The 20,532-nt window shown below is 55.1% G+C and overlaps 1 protein-coding gene across 1 annotated transcript in view; it reads left to right on the top strand.

Moving 5' to 3' along the window:
* Plxnd1 (plexin D1) overlaps positions 1-16,895 on the top strand; it is a 39,037-nt gene extending 22,142 nt beyond the window's left edge. The window contains exons 10-36 of the mRNA XM_087904398.1: positions 1,699-1,788; positions 1,971-2,064; positions 2,452-2,606; positions 3,094-3,245; positions 3,825-3,924; positions 4,007-4,146; positions 4,404-4,571; positions 4,653-4,743; positions 4,892-5,149; positions 5,243-5,392; positions 5,920-6,034; positions 7,569-7,676; positions 7,749-7,861; positions 8,465-8,569; positions 8,840-8,970; positions 9,218-9,416; positions 10,814-10,960; positions 11,128-11,284; positions 11,685-11,788; positions 11,864-11,927; positions 12,400-12,434; positions 12,652-12,756; positions 13,286-13,449; positions 14,194-14,341; positions 15,102-15,242; positions 15,592-15,666; positions 15,821-16,895. Coding sequence (XP_087760524.1) covers positions 1,699-1,788; positions 1,971-2,064; positions 2,452-2,606; positions 3,094-3,245; positions 3,825-3,924; positions 4,007-4,146; positions 4,404-4,571; positions 4,653-4,743; positions 4,892-5,149; positions 5,243-5,392; positions 5,920-6,034; positions 7,569-7,676; positions 7,749-7,861; positions 8,465-8,569; positions 8,840-8,970; positions 9,218-9,416; positions 10,814-10,960; positions 11,128-11,284; positions 11,685-11,788; positions 11,864-11,927; positions 12,400-12,434; positions 12,652-12,756; positions 13,286-13,449; positions 14,194-14,341; positions 15,102-15,242; positions 15,592-15,666; positions 15,821-15,937 — 3,426 coding nt within the window. The 3' untranslated portion in view covers positions 15,938-16,895. The remainder of the gene's footprint in view (positions 1-1,698; positions 1,789-1,970; positions 2,065-2,451; positions 2,607-3,093; positions 3,246-3,824; positions 3,925-4,006; positions 4,147-4,403; positions 4,572-4,652; positions 4,744-4,891; positions 5,150-5,242; positions 5,393-5,919; positions 6,035-7,568; positions 7,677-7,748; positions 7,862-8,464; positions 8,570-8,839; positions 8,971-9,217; positions 9,417-10,813; positions 10,961-11,127; positions 11,285-11,684; positions 11,789-11,863; positions 11,928-12,399; positions 12,435-12,651; positions 12,757-13,285; positions 13,450-14,193; positions 14,342-15,101; positions 15,243-15,591; positions 15,667-15,820) is intronic.
* The last annotated feature ends 3,637 nt before the right edge of the window (positions 16,896-20,532 follow it).

The raw sequence follows: 20,532 nt of genomic DNA on the forward strand, positions 1-20,532 counted from the left end.
CTGCCTGTCCTGCCCAGGCTGAGCAAGACCCTGGGTGCTCTAAGCTCTGTGGAACATACTGACCCAGTTCAAGGCTCCCATGTCTTTCCCAAGGATGGCCAGAAGAGGCCATGCTCCTAATTCCCAAGGTCTAGAGGGGACACTGAGGGAGGAAGTGGTGCTTGGGGACGGGATGTGGCCATCACTATCTCCCCCCTCCCCCCCGGAGGAATGTGGCAGAGGGGGGTTGATGAGTTTTGGAAGGATGCCAGCCTCCCTAATTCCTGGGACATGCCATCTGTCTCTGAATCGCGGGAGTTGAGGCCCGTGGCAGTTGTCACACATGGGGGCCACGTGCCAAGCATCTGGGATGTGTCAGGGAACCCCTTATAGGGTAAGAGTTCTTGAGGGCCAGGAGGGAGCTGCCCTCCACCCAAAGGCCTGCTGTGCCAGGGCCTGGTGGGTCACAGGAGCAGGGTGGAGAGGCTCTAGCCCCAATTTGGCCCTGGCTGATTCTCTCCAGCTGCGTGGCTCCTGGTGCATTTACTGCTTTTACCAGTCATGGGACTCCCCAGCTCCTTGCCTGGCGATGCTTCTAGATCAGCTGGGGGCCTGGACACTGGGCAGCACTGCTACAGACCACTCAGCCATGTCCTTGGGGAGGGGACCCAGTTGCAATTCTGGCCCTGTCAGCAGCTTCTTTCCTGTGTTAGCTTCCGGCTAGGACCCCAGGAAGAAGAGGGTGTCATATCTGCCAACAGTAGGAACATAAACAGGAAGTACTGGCACATGGCGCTGGGGTCTTGGCCTGTTGTCACTCGGCAAATATTTATTGATACTGCTCTTGAGGGAGCAAGATGATACTGAGGAATTAAACCCTGCTTAATGTGTTAGCATTTATTGAGCACTTCCTGCACACCATCCATAGCAAAGCACACATTAGACACCTGTATATGTAGACCACTAAAACATAGGGCTTTGCCCAGAAGACCTATTCACATAATATACAGTTAAGAAAACCAAGGCTCAGAGAAGCAGAGCAATCGCATGAGGCCACATAATGAATAAGTAAAGGCGGGATTTAAAGCTAGGCACATGGGCGGTTGGGCCTGAGCTTTCCACCAACTTCTGCTTGTGAGTGTGTGTAAAGGGCCTTATGGTCAGCGAGGACCTTCCCGGTGGAGACATGTGGAAACAGAACACTTGTCGGACAGGGCAGGCTTTGGGAGCAGAACAGGTCCCTCAGTGTGCATCCCCTTACTGCTGAGGGCAAGATTGTGTATGGGGTGTCCTGATCCAAGGGGGCATAGGGGAACCAGGCTCTCTTCAGCTGGAATTTGGACACTGGTGATTCTAATTGATGGCAAAAAAAGAGACCAGCCCATGCAAAAGCCCTGGCACATGCCACCTGGAGATTGATGGGGTGTCTAGGGTGTAGCTTTGCAGGGCAGACACCAGAGACAGTCTAAGGGGCAGACAAGGTATCTTGAAGCTAGGGTGTTGGGAACTGGTTTAGGACACTGGGGGTGACAGGGAGACTGTCAGTGTCATAGGCCAGAGTCCTCAGTGTCTGCAGCCCCTGACTTGATGGCCAGGGAGGAGATTTGGGGGGCAAAGGGCTGGTGGAGTCCCTAGCCCTCCTGTCAGAGTGGCAGTTGCCATGTTCTGAGAGCGATCTGAGGGATGGGAGCTGTAAAAGCCTCTGCCCTGTGTCTGTAGGGCACCTCCCTGGAGTGCAGCTTTGGCCTGGAAGAGAGCTTCGAGGCTGTGTGGATGAATGACTCGCTGGTACGCTGCAGCCAAGTGGTGGTAAGTATCAGGGGCCCAGCAGGGCACAGAGGAGCCCCGCTTGGCCTCCTTTCTTCTTCTCTCTACACATGCCTCTGCTTTTTGGTCTCTCCTTCCCCTACCCTGATCCATCTTGGTGACATCCTTGCCCCCACAGGAGACTCAGACCCCACCCTTGCCTTTCATACTTCCTCATTTTGCAGCTGCACACGACCCAGAAGAGCCAGGTGTTTCCACTTAGCCTGAAGCTGAAGGGGCCACCAGACAGATTCCTAGATAGCCCTAACCCCATGACAGGTGAGTGTCCCACCTATCCTACTGGTCATTGGAGGCGTCCAGCTTTGGGGGCTCCCCTGGGTGGCCACAAACTTCATACCCCATAAGTGCCCAAACATCCACTGAGACCCTTGGACCAGCCGCTCTGCGGTGGCCAGCCTTAGATCAGTGGCCATGTCACCTCCAGGACCTCACTTCCCTCTCTGAGCCAATGAGCCCTGTTGTTCCTGTGTCCAGTGAGGCCACAAACCTTTACTGCAAGACTGACCAGGACTCAGCGAGCCCCTTGAGGAGAAGCAATGTTGATGAAACTGGGGGCTGGACACAGGGCTGCACAGTTAGAAGCTGGCCAAGAACTTTAAGGGCGTTGCCTCGCTTCAGGCTGACCATGCTGTCCTGTGTCCACAGTTGTGGTCTACAATTGTGCTATGGGCAGCCCTGACTGTTCCCAGTGCCTGGGCCGTGAGGACCTGGGTCACCTCTGTGTTTGGAATGATGGCTGTCGCCTAAGAGGGCCCCTGCGGCCACTCCCTGGCACCTGCCCAGCCCCTGAGATACGAGCGGTAAGCACACGCCATGCCAGGCATTACTGGCACACATAGCACTCTTGACTCATAGGTCTCCTCCTGTGGCTACTGTTTTAATAGGGGACGGTCACTGGGAGGTGGGAGCTGGGGCCTTCATTGACTTTTCACAGAAACCCAGGAACCCATCCTGGTGACAGTTGAGGTTTCCAGGAACTCACCAGCCTGATTTAGTTAAGAAAAGTCTCGGGGAACGATTTTGACTGGCTTAGCCTAGACCAAGTGCCCACCCCTAGACCAATGAGCATCTGGCTTAGATGCTGAATTCTGTGATCAGGCATGGCTACCAAGAGCCACGTGGTGTCTTCAGGCTCCCATAGGACGCATGCAGCCCATCCACCAGTTGTCCCAGTCCTCTGAACCCTCTGAGGCTCCATGTCCTCTGCTGGGTCTGTGACCTCTTGTGGGCACATATGACAGAGGGACACCAGGCCTCAGACCCTCTCTTGCCCTGGTTCCCTGGCAGATCGAGCCTCTGAGTGGCCCCTTGGACGGCGGGACTTTGTTGACCATCCGCGGCAGGAACCTGGGCCGCCGGTTCAGTGATGTGGCCCACGGTGTATGGATTGGCAGTGTAGCCTGTGAACCCCTGGCTGACAGATACACAGTTTCAGAAGAGTGAGTGTCAGGCACTGCCAACCTAAGCCTCACCCCGCCCGCCACAATAGCACATTGCAATGTCTGGGTCTCCCACAGTCTCTGTTTGGCCACTCAATTCTGCCAGCACTCTGATGCCTCTTCTGGGAAGCCCTCTGGTCTTTCCCTGCCACATCAGCCTTGATCTGATGAGAACTACTTGATACTAGCAAAGTTTGGGGGGCTCTGATGGGGTATAAAGATCAGGGTGCAGCAGCTGGGCCCAAAGGCCTCTGGGGACTTCTGCAAGCAGGACATTAGCGGGACTTCCTGTTGGAAGGCTCTGAGCCAGGCTTGCCGAGAATGGCAACAGGTAGCTAACCCAGACTAGCTGGGCAAACTGCCTGGTGATCAGAGATCACCTGATCTTAGCCCTTGTCTCAGAGCCACAGTCGAGGGGAAATAGAGGAGTGGTGTGTCCCCGCTTGACCAACCCTAGGGTGACTATCTGCCCATGGGGAACACTGTTGGGTGGGGCATTCTGGCCTGAGTGGGAGGCAGGCCCCACTGGCAGACACAGGTACTGGCTCACCTTCTGCCCACATGCCTGCCTGTCCTCAGGATCGTGTGTGCCACAGGGCCCGCACCAGGGGTCTTCTCAGATGTGGTGACCGTGAACGCCTCCAAGGAGGGCAGGTCGCGGGAGCACTTCTCCTATGTGGTAAGTAGGCGACCACTACCCGCCATCCAGTTCGCTCCCCATAAGCCTGCAGCTAGAGCCTGACCCCTTTCCTTCTCTCCAGCTACCCGTGGTCCACTCCCTGGAGCCTGCCCTGGGTCCAAAGGCAGGAGGCACCAGGATCACCATTCACGGCAGTGACCTCCATGTAGGCTCTATGCTCCAGGTTCTGGTGAATGACACGGACCCCTGCACGGACCTTACGTAAGCCATGCCCACAGTCTGGCAGCTGGGAGGTGGGTGACCCTCTCCATAGGTATCATCCGGGTATGCCTAGCTTTCTCCCTTCTTGGCTTGGAGTGGAGAAGGAAGATATCTGAGTTGGGTACAACCTGAGCCAACGAGTGGCAGTGGGAAGGAGAAACTGGGCAGAAGTGGCAGAAGACAAGGCCAGGGCATCTGCAGTGAGTGAGCAACTGGAAAGGACCACACTCATGTCTTCTGCTCGTCGAACCTCACAGGCGCACGGCCACCAGCATCACCTGCACTGTGCCTCGGGGGACCCTGCCTGCTCTAGTGCCTGTGTGTGTGCGCTTTGAGAGCCGGGGCTGCGTGCATGGGAACCTCACCTTCTGGTACATGCAGAACCCAGTCATCACAGCCATCCGCCCGGGCCGCAGCCCTGTCAGGTGAGATCCAGGCCCACGCACGCCCACTCTGTCTCACTGTCCGGGCTGCGGGGAGCCTGACAAGTCTTGCTGTCCCCTCAGCGGTGGCAGGACCATCACTGTGGCTGGCGAACGTTTCCACATGGTACAGAACGTGTCAATGGCAGTACACCACATTGGCCGGGAGCCCACGGTGAGGGGGCAGGGTAGATGGGAGTGAGGGGATGGGGGCCCTAGGTAGTCCGGTGCAGCCAGCTTATGTCTGTTCCACTTGACCTCTCCATCGCCTCCCTTTACCCTCATCCTTCAACTTTCCACCCTCGTGGGTTCATCCTACCCAGTTCTGCAAGGTTCTCAACTCCACACTCATCACCTGCCCATCTCCTGGAGCCCTGAGCAATGCTTCAGCACCCGTAGACTTCTTCATCAATGGCCGGACATACACAGATGAAGCGGCTGAGGAGCTGCTGGACCCTGCAGAGGCACAGAGGGGCAGCCGGTTCCGTCTGGACTACCTCCCCAATCCACAGTTCTCCACAGCCAAGAGGGAGAAGTGGATCAAACATCACCCAGGGGAGCCACTCACCCTCGTCATCCATGTGAGCACCTGACTGGGAGGATGGGTAATGGGAGCCGGGGGCAGCTGACCTGGGAACCCCACCCCCATCCCAGCATCCCATATATACCCACAGAAGGAGCAAGACAGCCTAGGGCTCGAGAGCCATGAGTACCACATCAAGATTGGCCAGGTGTCCTGCGACATCCAGATCATCTCAGACAGAGTCATCCACTGCTCAGTCAATGAGTCTCTGGGCACAGCTGAGGGACAGCTGCCCATCACAGTGAGTGGGCGGGGCTCTGGATGTAGGCAGGCCTGACAGAAGTCCCTGAATATTTTCATACCCAGTAACTTAGGTCTCAGCAAAGCAGAGCTTTATACCCTGACTTGACAGATGGAGAAACTGAGACCCAAGTCATTAGTTGGCCCCAGAAGCTATTAAAAAGTTGCTCCTGCCTGTTTTGGTGTCCCACCTAGAGTGTGTCCTGCCCACAGCCTGTCATTGCGTAGCATCATGGAATCCCGAGTGGTGGGGCGGGGCTGGGGGGCTTTCAGGTATTGCTGTACTGCACCTGTCTGCCTCCTGCTGAGTTACCCCTCACCTGTTTCCAAGACGACAGCCAGACTCCATGAGCTTCCCTGTGACCTCTCCTAGGCTGTTGTCATCACAGCCCTGTGCTGATTTGGCCTCTCTGCCAAACTCTGGATCTCAGTTTGTCGGGCACAGTTTGATCAGGAGGTCACAGAGCTAGTGAGAAGAGCTGAGGTCCAGCTCTGGCAAAGCCTGATGTGCCACCCCACTGTGCACAGATCCAAGTGGGGAACTTCAACCAGACCATTGCCACACTGCAGCTGGGGGGCAGCGAGACGGCCATCGTCGTGTCCATTGTCATCTGCAGTGTCCTGTTGCTGCTCTCTGTGGTTGGTAAGTCCCCTGCACTCGAGAGAGTTGGGAGGGCCTCTGTGAATCCCTCTGAGAGTGGCAGTGGGCAAGGCGTGGGCACAATTAGGAGGTGGCAGATATCGGTCAGCCCTTCTATACTCAGACCATAATTGGCTTTGGATACAAGGCAGAGGAATTTGGGGACTGTTGGAGAGAGATTGCTCAGGGGAAATGAGCCTGTGTGTTAAAGCAATACGTACGACGTAGCGGAGAGATCAGAGCCCCTCTACTGCTGGGTGGGGGGACAAAGGTACACTTTCCTTGGGAAATGGCCTGTCAGTTCCTAACAGTTGTTAGGCATAGATGGCCCAGTAATCTACACTGGATATCTACCCAAGAGCAAGGAAAACATGTCCACATAAAATCTTATACGCAGATGTCCGTAGCAATATTACAAGGTTACAACAGCCCAATGGCCATCTAATGATAAGTGTGTAGTAAAATGTGGTATATTCATACAATGGAGTTTTCAGTCATAAAAAGGAATATTCCACAGCATAGATGGGCCTTGAAAACAAGGACAATTAAAAAGATAGACACAAAGGGCTACATATTGCCCAACTGTTTATTTGAAGGAGACAGAATAGGCAAATCCTTAGAGACAGAATGATTAGTGGTTATCTGGGAGAGGGGGGAAATGGGGAGAAATACTTACTGGGTAAGGGTCTCCCTTGGACAGTGAGAATATTCTAATAACTCTGATGGTCACATGACACGTGGTTAAACTCAGGCACCCTGGCCTGTAAATGGATGGGTTACAGTCTGTGTGTGCATTTGGAGGCCAGAGGTGTGGCACCTCAGTGGCTGTCATCTATATTTTGAGACAGGATCTCTCACTGGGACCTGGAGCTCACTGACTTCGCCTGGCTTGCAGGCCAGCGAGTCCCAGGCATCTGCCTTTCTCTGCCTTCCCAGCATCAAATTTCAGGCTCGTGCCACCATGCCCTGCTTTTTATATGACTCCTGGGGATCAATCCCAGGTCCTCATATTTGCATAAGTTTTTTTTTTATTTGCCATCACTTGTGCAAATAGTAATAGTAATATAAATTACTCTATCCAATATAAAAAAAGTATCAGGGAAAGCAAGAAGATGAACACTAGATAGATTGTTCCTAAAAATACTACCCATAATATTTCTCTACTTATCAATGGATATGCCATGCCTCACAGGAAAGGCAGGTACTGTATACTGCTTTGAAAAGTTGAACTCACAAGGCACATCAGGGCAGAAGAAACAAATTGCCCATAATTCTGCTCAGAGAAAGTCCCTGATGACTGTGCTTTGACACATTTCTTTTTCTAAGAAAAGTCATCAAGGGTTGTCCAAGCCCTGAGTTGTCGGGGAGGGACAAAGGGCAGAGGGACTGAGGACGACACCTGCTTGCTCCTACCTAGAAACACTGAGGCCAGTGGGTAGAACCTGTCCTTCCAGGCCCACAGCCTGCCTTCAGCGGGTTCCCATTGATACCTTTTCATGGACTCTGGGAACCTGAGCCGCCCCTCTGCTGTCCACAGCCTTGTTCGTCTTCTGCACCAAGAGCCGCCGTGCCGAGCGCTACTGGCAGAAGACCCTGCTGCAGATGGAAGAGATGGAGTCTCAGATCCGCGAGGAGATTCGCAAAGGTGGGTAGCAGGGTCAGGTGGAGCTGCACTTCACTGGACAGGCTCACTCACAGCTGCTGGTCTGTCTCACAGGCTTTGCAGAGCTGCAGACAGACATGACGGATCTCACCAAGGAGCTGAACCGCAGCCAGGGCATTCCCTTCTTGGAGTACAAGCACTTTGTGACTCGTACCTTCTTCCCCAAGGTACACACCCTCCAACGTGCATTGGTCATCACGGGGAGTTTGAATCGAGGCGCCTTTATGGGGCCTGCACTCCTGTCCATAGCCACCCGGGTTCCTTTTCTCTCCCTGCTTTGATGTTTAGCTTTCTATGTAGAAGACTGCTGTCATGTCCTCCCCCCCCGCCCCCCCCCCCCCCCGTTGACCTCCCTGTTCCCACACTGAGGGAGCTGAGTAGGAAAACAAGGACTCTCCCAGGTCCTGGACAGATGTCCCAGCCTCCGCGTGCCCATTTCCTCTTGATGGTCCAGGGTCCATGGGCTTACTGCCCCCTGTGCAATAGTCCAAGGGAGCACCTGGCTCCACCATTTCAGGAACTCCTCCCCCACAGCTTTTCCCAACCATAGAGCATAGCAGCCTGCCTGCCTCTGTCTCCCCCACTGCACGACTCAGTGACTTTGTTTTGCCCCTGAGCCTCAGGTCCCTTGCCATGCTACACCGTGATCTGTGCCCCTCTAGGGAGCCCAGGTCCCTTGGCCACCATGTGGCCCTGCCACTCTCTTCCATATGTGGGTGACCCAGGTGCCTGCCAGTCTGCAGTGCTACAGCACTGGCTTCTCTCCACAGTGTTCTTCCCTCTATGAAGAGCGGTATGTGCTACCCTCGCAGACCCTTAACTCCCAAGGCAACACCCCGCCACAGGAAACCCACCCGCTGCTGGGAGAGTGGAACGTGAGTACCCAGCCCCAAGGGCCTGCACCCACTCTCTGATCCAAAGCATTAGAAGGTAGACAGCCCTCCCTTCTGAGAGGCATTCAGGTGTCCATTCAGGGCACTGGTCCCTGAGGCTAGGCAGAGAGTCTGGGCATATGATTTCATGCCACCTGCTGCTTACACATGGAAGTGGCACCGAGGGGGCATGTTGGGTTCCCTACAGCCATCCTTGCCCCTCTGGGGCCTCCTGGGATGTAGAGCACCAGGTGTTTCCTTCCATGTCCACAGATCCCGGAGCACTGTCGGCCCAGCATGGAGGAGGGGATCAGCTTGTTCTCCTCGCTGCTCAACAACAAGCACTTCCTTATCATCTTTGTCCATGCCCTGGAGCAGCAGAAGGACTTCGCCGTGCGGGACAGGTGAGGCTACAGGAGATGCAGGGACATGGGTCCCCGACAGGTGAGGCTACAGGAGATGCAGGGACATGGGTCCCTGGCCAAATCCATATCCCTGGGGCAGCCATCACCCACTGAAAATCAAATCACAGGCTCCGAGACTCCCAGGCATTCCTCATTGCTTCGCATAGGCTCGCGGTGTAGGCAGAGCCTTCTGTGGGAGCCTCCGCAGAGGAGGTGGTTCGGCCTTACTGACACTGCATGCCTGCAGGTGCAGCCTGGCCTCGCTGCTCACCATTGCGCTGCACGGCAAGCTGGAGTACTACACAAGCATCATGAAGGAGCTGCTGGTAGACCTCATCGACGCCTCGGCTGCCAAGAATCCCAAGCTCATGTTGCGGCGCACCGAGTCAGTGGTAGAGAAGATGCTTACCAACTGGATGTCCATCTGCATGTATGGCTGCCTGAGGGTAAGGCCTCCCTCCCCAACCCCGCCCCGAAGCCCCGCCCCCACAGGCGAACCTAACTTCATTAAGGTGGAGGGGTGGGTGAGGAAACGGAAGCTTGGAGAAGATCTGGCAGGCTAGCCTGCTCCAAGAGCTCATAGCATTCTCAGGCAGACAGGCTGGTGGGCCTTGTTGTCCCTTAGCCTTAGTCCTCAAGCCCTCCTTGGGGAGCAGTGTTTGGAGGAGCTTCAGGTCCCTGCATTCCTGAGCCTTCCTCTCCTTAGGGAAGTGGGGGGACACAGAAGCAAAACTTCAAGTATTGAACAGCTGCCGTAGGACAGAGCTTGGTCAGTCTGACTAGGAGGGTTTTCTGAAGCAGGTGACTCACCCTGAGCCCTGAGGGTGGGAAGGAGCCACAGGGGTCAAGGGCAAGTGAGTAGCCCGTGGAGAGGTAACATCAAAGAGCTTTAGGAAGCCAGGGCCTCTCTCTAGAGTTAGGACATCACAAAGCACAACCCGAGGACCTGCCCCAGGATCCAACTACCCTGTGGTGGCAAAGGTCCAAGGGTCACCTTGGCATCCTTCAAGAAAGGCAAAGGCCTGGACAGGACCCAGAACCAGAACCTTCACTGTTCTGGGCTTGTGACTGGTCACTGGTACAACCTAGCTGTGTGGTTCTGAGCAAGTTATTACCCTCTCTGGACTTTAGTTTCATTTTGTCAAATGAGAGACCCCAGCCTAGGAGCCCTGTGGATCATCCCAGGACTGTTAGAGAGTAGAAGGGAAATGGGGACACTAGGAGAGAAGCCACATTCTAAGCCACTGTGAGTGACCGTTGCCTGGCCTTCCCCCATCAGATGACGTGGTACTGGTGACTCGCAGGCCAGGCACTGCAGCAGAAAGCAGGGCTGGCAGCTGCCTTGGCGCAGCCGCCAAAGCAGTCTGGTACTGTGACAAACTCATTTTCCCTCCAAACCTATTCACCGTGGCAAAGGTCAGCTTGAGGCTGTGGTGGTGGTAGGAGGTGGGATGTGAAGCCTCACTGGGCTGACACTCCCTAAAGGCATCCATCTTGAGTTTCCTTGAGGCTTCTTCTGGGTCCTGGTTCCACTCAGCCATACCTGGGCACACTCCAGCTTTGTAGAAAGACTTCGTCTCAGGCGTAGGAGTCCAGAGTTCAAGTTTTACTTCTGCCTTCTGTGCAGCGCTGGGCATGGTGCTTGCCCTCTCTGAGCCTCAGTGAGGATGGCTGGTCCCTGGGTGTGTGGCTAGGAGGCAATGGAGACACTCCAGAGAGGGTGCGGGTGTCAGCCTCTGCAGGAGGTGGTGACAGCCACCTGAGAGGGGATGAGGAGCTTAGAGCCTGGTACACAGGAGATAGCGGTGCGATGAGTCCTGACCATCGACCCTCACGCTCACAGGAGACAGTAGGTGAGCCGTTCTTCCTGCTGCTGTGCGCCATCAAGCAGCAGATCAACAAAGGCTCCATCGACGCCATCACGGGCAAAGCCCGCTACACGCTCAATGAGGAGTGGCTGCTGAGGGAGAACATTGAGGCCAAGCCCCGGGTGAGCCAGGGCCAGGGCCAGGGCCAGGGCCAGGGCACTGGTCCGCTAGTGGGTGGGTGTTCTTAGCTGGGCTCTCTTGGCCTCCAGTCTGGACCAAGCCTCCCCAACTGGGTCACCAGACCTAATGATGACAATGACTCTTTGCTGCCACCCCCTCTCCTGTGCAGAACCTGAACGTGTCCTTCCAGGGCTGTGGTATGGATTCACTGAGCGTGCGGGCCATGGACACCGACACCCTGACGCAAGTGAAGGAGAAGATCCTGGAAGCCTTCTGCAAGAATGTACCCTACTCGCAGTGGCCGCGGGCTGAGGACGTGGACCTCGGTGGGCAAGGGCAGGCGCCGTGCCTGGCTGCTGGCCGCTGCAGCCTCTTTTCTTCCCCGTGTTAGTCGAGGCCCTGGAGTTCCCCTTAAGGAAGAATTCCTTATTCTGCAGCTGTGGGCAACAGCAAGGGAGCAATCAAGAGACGCTCCTCAAAGGGCTTGGGGGGCTGGGATGCGAAGGATGTGTAGGCGTCACAGACCACTTACCAGAAACCGTTCCTGAAGTTCACACTGCACCAGGCCCTGCCTCATACTCTGGATAGTTAGGGTCAACAGCTGGGCTCCCAAAGGGGTGTGGCCTGCTTTGATTCCAGGAGAAGGGGAAGGTTCTGTGGGCCAGGCTAATGGCTGCCCCTGGGGCCACCCACTTCCCTAGCCCTGATGCCCCTTTTCTTCTCCAGAGTGGTTTGCCTCAAGCACCCAGAGCTATGTCCTGCGGGACCTGGATGACACCTCAGTCGTGGAGGACGGCCGCAAGAAACTGAACACGCTAGCCCACTACAAGGTGCCCAACCTGACCGAACCACCCCACCCCCTCCCCTCTCTGACCCCTGATCTCTGACCTCACCTCTCCTCTCAGATTCCTGAGGGTGCCTCCCTAGCCATGAGCCTCACAGACAAGAAGGACAACACCCTGGGCCGAGGTAGGGCTTGGAGCTGGGGAAGGGATCCAGGGGGGGTGTGAGGGAGTGACCTTCCTGGGATCCTTCTGAGCTGTGCTGGGGGAACTGAGGCTTGGAGGGGGGCTCCCCTCCATGCTGTATCAAAGCTGATTGCTTCCAGCAGCTAGAACAAAGCCCCAGGAGGGGACATGCGCTTCCAGGAGGCCCCAACCATGCCCAGGTCCAAGCTGGCTGCTGTGGTACTGTGCCTCCAGGCCATACCACCGCCTCCAACTCCAGACCATGTCCTCACATGCCCCCGGCCCAGATCCTGGGGAGGGGGTTCCCAGGGTCCCCCCCCCATGAGATGGAAAGTCAGGTCTTAGCTCTCCATCTCTCTACAACTTGCTCTCTGGGCATCTCTCTCTCTCTCTCTCTTTCTCTCTCTCTCCCCACCCACTCGGGTTGCCCTCCCCACCCCCTCATTTGTTTATTGTGTGTTTCCCTTTTGCAGTAAAAGACTTGGACACAGAAAAGTATTTCCATTTGGTGAGTGCCCGGCCTCAGACCCTGGGGAGCTGGCTTTGCTGGGCGTGGTTTTGGCTTTCTGCCTCCTGGAGCCTCCAGGAAAGTGCTCCTAGGCCCTGGGAAAAGCCAGAGTGGGCGAGGGAATGGGTGGACCCAGGGGCTGGGATCACAGGTCAGACTTCCATGGAAGGATTGAGGCAGGTGCCTGGGAAGGGTACCAACCCTGCCCACCTTGCAGGTGCTGCCCACAGACGAGCTGGTAGAGCCCAAGAAGTCCCACCGGCAGAGCCACCGCAAGAAGGTGTTACCAGAGATCTACCTGACCCGCCTGCTCTCTACCAAGGTGGGCCCCACCTCAGTCTCCACCCCTGTAGGGGCTTGAAGAGGGTTCTGTGTTCCAAGAAGACGTCTGTGTATTCTTTCTGCCACCCAGTAGGCAGCAGAGGACCCAGGGGCACTTTCATATCCTCAGGTCAAAAGACTCAAGCCAGCACCCAGAGCCCACATCCACACACACACACACACACACACACACACACACACACACCGCCGCCAAAGCATCAGGGTCTTGATGAGCACTCCCAGCCCTCCAAGTCATGGACAAAACACAGTCAAGACTCTTGAGGCTTGGGGTGGGGTGGCTGGAGAGATGGCTCAGCAGTTAAGAGCACTGACTGCTCTTCCAGAAGACACAGGTTCACTTCCTAGCACCAACATGGCAACTCACACCTATCTGTAACTCCCGTTCCAGGGGATCTGACACCTTTACAGACATACTGGCAGGCAAAACACCAATGCACATAAAATAAAAAAGAATCTTGAGGCCCAAAGATGCTTTGAGGCTGGGCTAATGCCCCACATCTTCCCTGCAGGGCACACTGCAGAAGTTCCTGGATGACCTGTTCAAAGCTATCTTGAGCATTCGCGAGGACAAGCCCCCGCTGGCCGTCAAGTACTTCTTTGACTTCCTAGAGGAGCAGGCTGAGAAGAGAGGCATCTCTGACCCTGACACCTTGCACATCTGGAAGACCAACAGGTGGCGGCCTTGGGGTGGGGCCCAAATGATGTGATGGCATCTCGGGGTAGGCGAGGCAGCAAGAAGCAGAGCCTGGCTTGGGTGAGAGACTTAGCTCTCTGTGCTGCAGTTTCTCCTCTGTAAAACCTGCAAGCATCCTATGCGCTTGCCCTTGCCTCCCGCTCTGCATGCCCCCAGCATACAGAGGGAAGCCAAGGCCCTTAGAGCAGCAGCCATCCAGGCCCAAGGTCACACAGCTTGGGGAATGGCAGTGTACACGCAGCTCTGACTCATACACCCAGTTCATAGCTTCCTCTGAGGCCCATCTTAGCTTTGGTGGGGAGGTCACATACCCCACCAAAAAGGACCCAGAACTCTCAGCCTGACACTCAGAGAAATGCCTGTGCAAAGTTAGTTGCAGTTTTCTCCCTGCTCAGAGGAGCAGGCACCCCAGTCTCTGCAGGACTGAGACGGGGGTTGTCCCCCAACCCCCTCTGGCCTCCTGAGGACAGTCAGCCCTGCCTTCTGCGTGCAAGGCCGAGTAGGGGAGGAGTCTGGACACAGGCCGCAGGGTGGGGGCTTCTAATGAGAACCAGGAGTCTAGCTTGTGAGCTAGGAGAGGGAGGCTCTTTGGGGTGAGGGTTGTCTGTAACTGGCAGGGGAAGGGCGAGGTGCCCAGAGGCTGCAAGGGCTGGGAGAATCAGCATTGTCGACCTCCCAAGCCCCCCACTGAGCTCCTGCACCCCCACTATCTCTGCTCCACAGCCTTCCCCTCCGCTTCTGGGTGAACATCTTAAAAAACCCCCAGTTTGTCTTCGACATAGAGAAGACAGATCACATCGATGCCTGCCTGTCTGTCATCGCTCAGGCCTTCATCGATGCCTGCTCCATCTCTGACCTACAGCTGGGCAAGGTTAGCGACTCCGGCTACTCCTGAGGAGGGGCAGGGGCTTGCCTGAATCTGAGTCATTTAAGGTGGGCAGAGAGTAGGTGGCAGACCAGAGGGAGCCCCAGAGGTGCCTACCATGGGCAGAGGGAATGCTGGTTCAGAAAGTAGAAGCCCCAAGGTCTTCTGGGAAGAAAGGTGACCTGGCTTAGGTGACGCAGGACTTTGAGGCCGTGAGCACCCATGGGATCACGGAGCTAGGCTGGTACTGTGGGGTGAGGGCAGGGCCCTGTCTCTAGCCCAGCAGTCTGAGCCCACAAGGGAAAGGAAATGTCACCACTTCACACATGCATCTCATGACAACAAAGAGCTGCCAGCATACTTAGCACATGGTGCTTTGGGGGTGTTGGAAGTGCAGGGTGGGAAACATTCCCGCAGCCGGGGAACCAGCTTCCAGCCATCTCAGCCACCAAATCCCCTCACCCTAATAAGGGTGTAAACAAGACAGGCTGCGGGCTGCGTGCAGCAGAGGGTTGCTGGCACATAGCCCAGGAGCTCTTCCCATTAACTGAAAGTCCCTCTGTGGGTCACCATCCCAACAGCCCCCAGCATAGAAGGCCAAGGCCTCCATGCAAGAGACGGGGAGGGCCAGAATCCTCCCTGGTCCAAAGTCTGACTGAGTGAAGGTTATTTAGCCATGGTCAAGGACCCACCAAGGCCCTCTAGGTGGCAGTGGGGACAAGTCCCATCTTCCAGCCACCCAACTGCTGTAGTCTTCCTTGCCCAGGACTCACCCACCAACAAGCTTCTATATGCGAAGGAGATCCCCGAATACCGGAAGATCGTGCAGCGCTATTACAAACAGATCCAGGACATGACTCCTCTCAGTGAACAGGAAATGAATGCACACCTGGCCGAGGAGTCTCGGGTAGGTAGCATGTAGGGCTAGGCAAGGAGGTAGTACCAGTTTCCTTGGCCTCAAGGGGTGGCCAAAGCCAGCACCAACAGGATGGGGCAGGAGACACATAAGAATTTTAGGGCAGCCTCAGTTTCCCTCCTTTGCTTACACCTCTATCAACATATTTTTCCCGAAGTCCAAGGATGGAGTGGCGTGTCCTCCAGAAGATGTGGGGAGGTTGGAATTATGGGTCCAAGAAACCAATGTGTTCCTGGGTTGAAGGGGCCTGAATTAGTCTAATCAGACTGTGGGAAGTGAGCGAGCTGGGTCCTAACCCGGAGGGCTAAGTCTCCGCTTCCTTCTTGCCCCACCTTTACAGAAATACCAGAATGAGTTCAATACAAACGTGGCCATGGCTGAGATCTATAAATACGCTAAGAGGTATCGCCCGCAGGTGAGTTCCCCCACCCAGGATTGGCCTAGTTTAGCCCATAAAAACAAACTCCCACTTTAGATTCATCTGGGGTGTTGGCACTTTGATGAGGTCACCGGTGAGTGCCCTCTCAAGATCGAAGGCATGGTGTAACTGGCCCCCTGCTTCCCCTCAGATCATGGCTGCCCTGGAGGCCAACCCCACTGCCCGCAGGACCCAGCTACAGCACAAGTTTGAGCAGGTGGTGGCTCTGATGGAAAACAATATCTATGAGTGTTACAGCGAGGCCTGAGGCAGAAGAGTGACCAGGAGCTACTGCCAGGGAGACGGTGCACAGGCCACTTGGGCCTCCATTTGGTCTCTTCCCCCCTCCTCTTAACGTGGGCAGGGAACTGACAAAGAGGAGCCTGCTGGGGTAGGAGGGAGGACACCGCCTCTTAGTGCCTGGCTGCAGAGCCCTCAGCCTCGTCCCTGGGGCATCTCTGTCCCCTCCAGCTGCCTGAGACCTGACCCTAGGACAAGGGCTTTGAGCATCGCTGCCAGTCCCCGAGAAGGCTTTTCCCGCCAACCAGGACAGCCTGGACCGCGCCTGCCTGCTCGCTCTGTCCCAGGCTGCTCAGCACACATTGGGAGAGGTGGCCACATCCCAGAACACTACCTCATCCACCTGGCAGAGGGGATCCTGCAGTTTCTGCGCCAGCCACCGAGAAGTTGTCTGTGTCCCTCCCCCAGAGGGGGCCCTGGCCACCAACAGTTCCAAGCAGGGTCAGATTTTTTGTTGTTGTTGTTCCATCGGCCAGTGGCAGCAGGGGCAGTGCCCATTGCCCACAGAATGGTGGAGAGAAGGAGACAGGTTGGGGGTTCCTGGTCCCCCAGAAAGGGGAAGGTTGAATGCGGGACTGTAGCTGGACTACCCAATCTTCCTGGAAGTGTTTCTAAAGAGCACCACTTTTTCGTTTTGTTTTGTTTTTTAAATCTTTTATATATTAAAAAAAAGAAAAAACTTATCGCGCACCAACTGTGAACAGCTGCTGCTTGTGCAGAAGGCCCACGGGTCCCCAGGGGCTCCCGGTGCGACACTGGAAACCATTGCTCCAGGAGACAGAAAGTACTCTCTGTCCCCAGCACAGGCCACCCTCCATAGCCGCTGGGACTGGCTCAGAGCCTGAGGAGGCTGGGCTGGGGGGGGGGGGGGAGACTGGGACTCTCTGGAACATTCTTTATAATAAAAGCCTGCTGGGAAAACCTCCTATGGGCTTCAGCCTTTGTCCTAAGATGGCCGAGGGGGGCGATGGGCCTTTTTCTTCATCCCATTCATGGCCTCGCATCCTGCCTTAGACATGACCTAAAGGCAGACCTCTGCCCTCTATCCCCATGGACAGCCCTGCCACCCAGGAAAGCGTCACCTCATGCACCTCCTGTCTGTGCTAAGCTGGACAAGGAACCCAGGGCCCTGTGCTGGCTTCAGCATACCCTCTCCACTGAGCCGCACGCACTCCCTACCTTGTCTTTATTCAAGCCTAAGAGAAGCGGACATTTTGTCTTCATTTTGCAGACGTACAAAGTGCCAAGCAGGTGAAAGGGTCTTAAGGGCTCACACAGCCAAGAAGGTCAAAGTGAGAACGAAACATCTGGATCCCTTTCTCCTTGTCCAAACACCCTCCCTCTAGGCAAGTCTCTACCTCCAAGTTTGAGGGGTTCCAAAATGACCACACCCACACCCCAAATCTCTCATCTGGTCTTTAAGCCCGTACCTTAGTTTCCCTGAAGCCAACTGCTGCCTGTACCTCTTCCCACAGCAGTTGGGCCTGACCATCTAACCTGGGGTGACACACACTGACCCTCCCTCCTGGGGGCCCAGTTCCTCAGGGCTGAGCCAGTGAGATCCTCCCCAGAAGCAGGGTGTGGCAGGGCCAGCCTGAGTAACGGCCATTGGCACGAGTATCCTTTCGAGAAGAAAAAGTCCCCACTGTGCTCGCCAAGAGTTCCCAACAATAAGTCAATACCCAACCTAGAATTCACCAGCTCAAAAAAAGTGACAACCTCACTCCAAAAATAGCTTTCTCTTGTGACGGTTGCGGGTGGAGGGACCAGCTTTATCTTTCAGGTCTCTGATGCTGGGGTTCTTATTAAGGAACAGATTTGCTAATTTCAATTATTGGCAGATTTGATGGGTTTGGTTCCCCCCTCCCCCAGATGATGAGGTGTGATTCCAGAATGAATTCACAATTCCCAGAAAAACACAACTGCAGAAAAACCCCGGAGAAGAAAAGCTTCAGTATGCTTGCGGGCACACTGTCACACAAGACGCTGGCCACATAAGGCCAGCACCCTTGCCTGAGTGGGGCCAGGAGTGAAGACAGATCAGTCCACACTCCGCTCTGAAGCCTGGCTTTTCCCTGATGCAACAATATGTTGGGGACATGTTTTCTAAGTCATTAGCTATTCCACAGTCTGGCTACACATCTCATTACCATACCGCTCCTCGCTGACATTCAGAAGGGAGTCTACGCACAGATCTGGTTTCCAGGGTCACTAGCATTGCCAGGTGGGCAACCTCCATGAACTGTCTGCAGTCCTTGCCAGGGCCCCAAGGACGCACCTGGCAGCCATCTGCACCCAAGCAGGGAACTGGATGGCGCACCCTCAAGATTGCCAAGTGGGGGAAACCACCACAGAGGAGGGCGATCTCGCAAGTTTAAGATGGTTCAAGGTCCATTCCCACCTTGTCACTGGGATAGGACTGAGGGATCCCTAGCTCCTGGAGACAAGGTGCTACAGGCTGTAGCTCCATGTAGGCTCCATGAAGGAGCAGAGGCAAAAGCTGAGCCTCTGCTTGGAAAATGCCAGCCTGCCATCTGCCGGGTGCCCCTTGGGGCCTGCTGACAGGCACATTATCGATACCCCAGGGACCAACAGAACTAGACACAGCTTTCTGAGAGACTCCAGGGGGAGAAGCCATGGACAACAGAGAGCCTGAGCGCCATACTAGGCACTCAGTGTCCCTGGTACTGCCTGCTCCCTTCCCAAGTATCCACCGATGGAGAATGCCCTTCTGAAATACCTTTTGCGACACTGTCCTGACCTCTGTAGAGTCACCACCTCAGCGAACAGACCTAGAACTACAAACACATCTTTGACCCTCCTGTCTGGCTACCACCAGGTGTCACCCACTATATTGAAGGCCACCTCTTCCCTCATCTGTGCTACAACAGGGTGCTCTGACTGGCTATGATGTCCACCATGTCCCTAGGCCACTCCCCCTCCCTCAACCTCCGCCCTTTCCTTAAAACTGACAATAAACCCAGAGCCCCGCCTTTGTGATGTCCTTCTTGGTGGGCACTGCCTGCCTGCCAGCAGCCCCATCCCATGACCCCGGCTGCAGATCCTGTCCCATCATTCCAATGTTCAAGTGCCAAGAGCAGCAGCAAGTACTTTGCCTAGGCATTTGCCATGGGGACATTGTCCCTTTCTACCAGGTGTCAGCAGGGGAGCTCAAAGGTGCTACACTCTCATGGCAGCAGTGATCTGAAGCTCAGGGCTGAACTGGGCACCTTGGCTCTCCATGGGTGGTATTGACTTCCCTATATCTATGAAAATACAAGAAACTTCAAAAGTTAAGACTGTGTGTGTGCGCATGTGTACAGGTACACTCACCTACACATGCATGTGTAGAGTCCAGAGGTTGACATGGGGTGGTTTTCTCCATCATTCCTCCCACCCACCCTCATTTCTGTGTATTATGGATGTTTGCATGTGTGTAGGCGCATGTGTATATGTGTAAGCATGTGGGGGTGTGGAGGTACAGGCCCAAGGTTGATGTCAGGGATCATCAACAGCTTTCTCCTTGTTCACGGAGCAGTATCAATCAAACCCAGAGCTCACTGATAAGACTAGTCTTGCCAGCCACCCTGCTCTGTGGGTCCCATCTAAGTGAGGGTTTCTATTGCTGTGATGAAACACCATGACCCAAAGCAACTTGGGGAGGAAAGGGTTCATTTCAGTTTACAGCCTTATTATAGTCCATCGCTGAGGGAAGTCAGGGCAGGAACCTGAAAGCAGGAACTGAAACAGAGGCCATGGCGGGGTGCTGCTTACTGGCTTGCTCAGTCGGCTTTCTTACAGAACCCAGGACCACCAGCCCATAGTAAGCTGAGCCCTCCCACATCAATCATTGATCAAGAAAATTCCCCACAGACTAATCTGGTGGGGATATTCTTTCAACCGAGGTTCCCTCTTCTCAGGTGACACCAGATTGTGTCAAAGTGACCAAAACCAGAAACAGTACCCTACAAGCTAGAACACTAACCCACTTGCTGAGGCTGAAATTTACCAGGGAGGGCACAATGCCCACCTGGCGTTTATGTGGGCTCTGGAGGTTCAAACTCTGGTCTCACACTTACACAGCAGTGTTTTAACCACTGAGCTACCTCTCCGGCCCTTGATCCTGTTTTGGCTTTTTTGTAGCCATTTTGAGTCTTTCACTCAACATGAAGCTCCCCCTTTCAGCGCAGGCTGGCTGGGTAGTGAGCCCCAGGATCCTCCTGTCCCTGCCACCTGGCACTGGGGTTATAGATATGCATTGCCACACCCAGCTTTTTATGTGGGGGATTTGAGCTCTAGTCTTCATGATTATGTAACCAACACTTTTCCCGCTGAACCATCCTGCATCCTCTGAAGCTGGAGCCTCAGATTTGTCCTTTGCCTTCTGGTCAAGCATGCAGAGCTCAGACTCAGGGAGAGGAAGCCAACTCCCCCTACCTGTAGGAAGTGTCTCATAGATGGGTTTAAGGCAGCACTGACTTTGTCCCCATAACTTGTCCTCACCCTTTGGGCTGTGGCCACATAGAGATGTCGGCCCTGTGAGGGTTGATATTGATCGCCAAC

The sequence above is a fragment of the Myodes glareolus genome, chromosome 3 (assembly GCF_982192425.1).
Source record: "Myodes glareolus chromosome 3, mMyoGla1.1, whole genome shotgun sequence".
NCBI lineage: Eukaryota > Metazoa > Chordata > Mammalia > Rodentia > Cricetidae > Myodes > Myodes glareolus.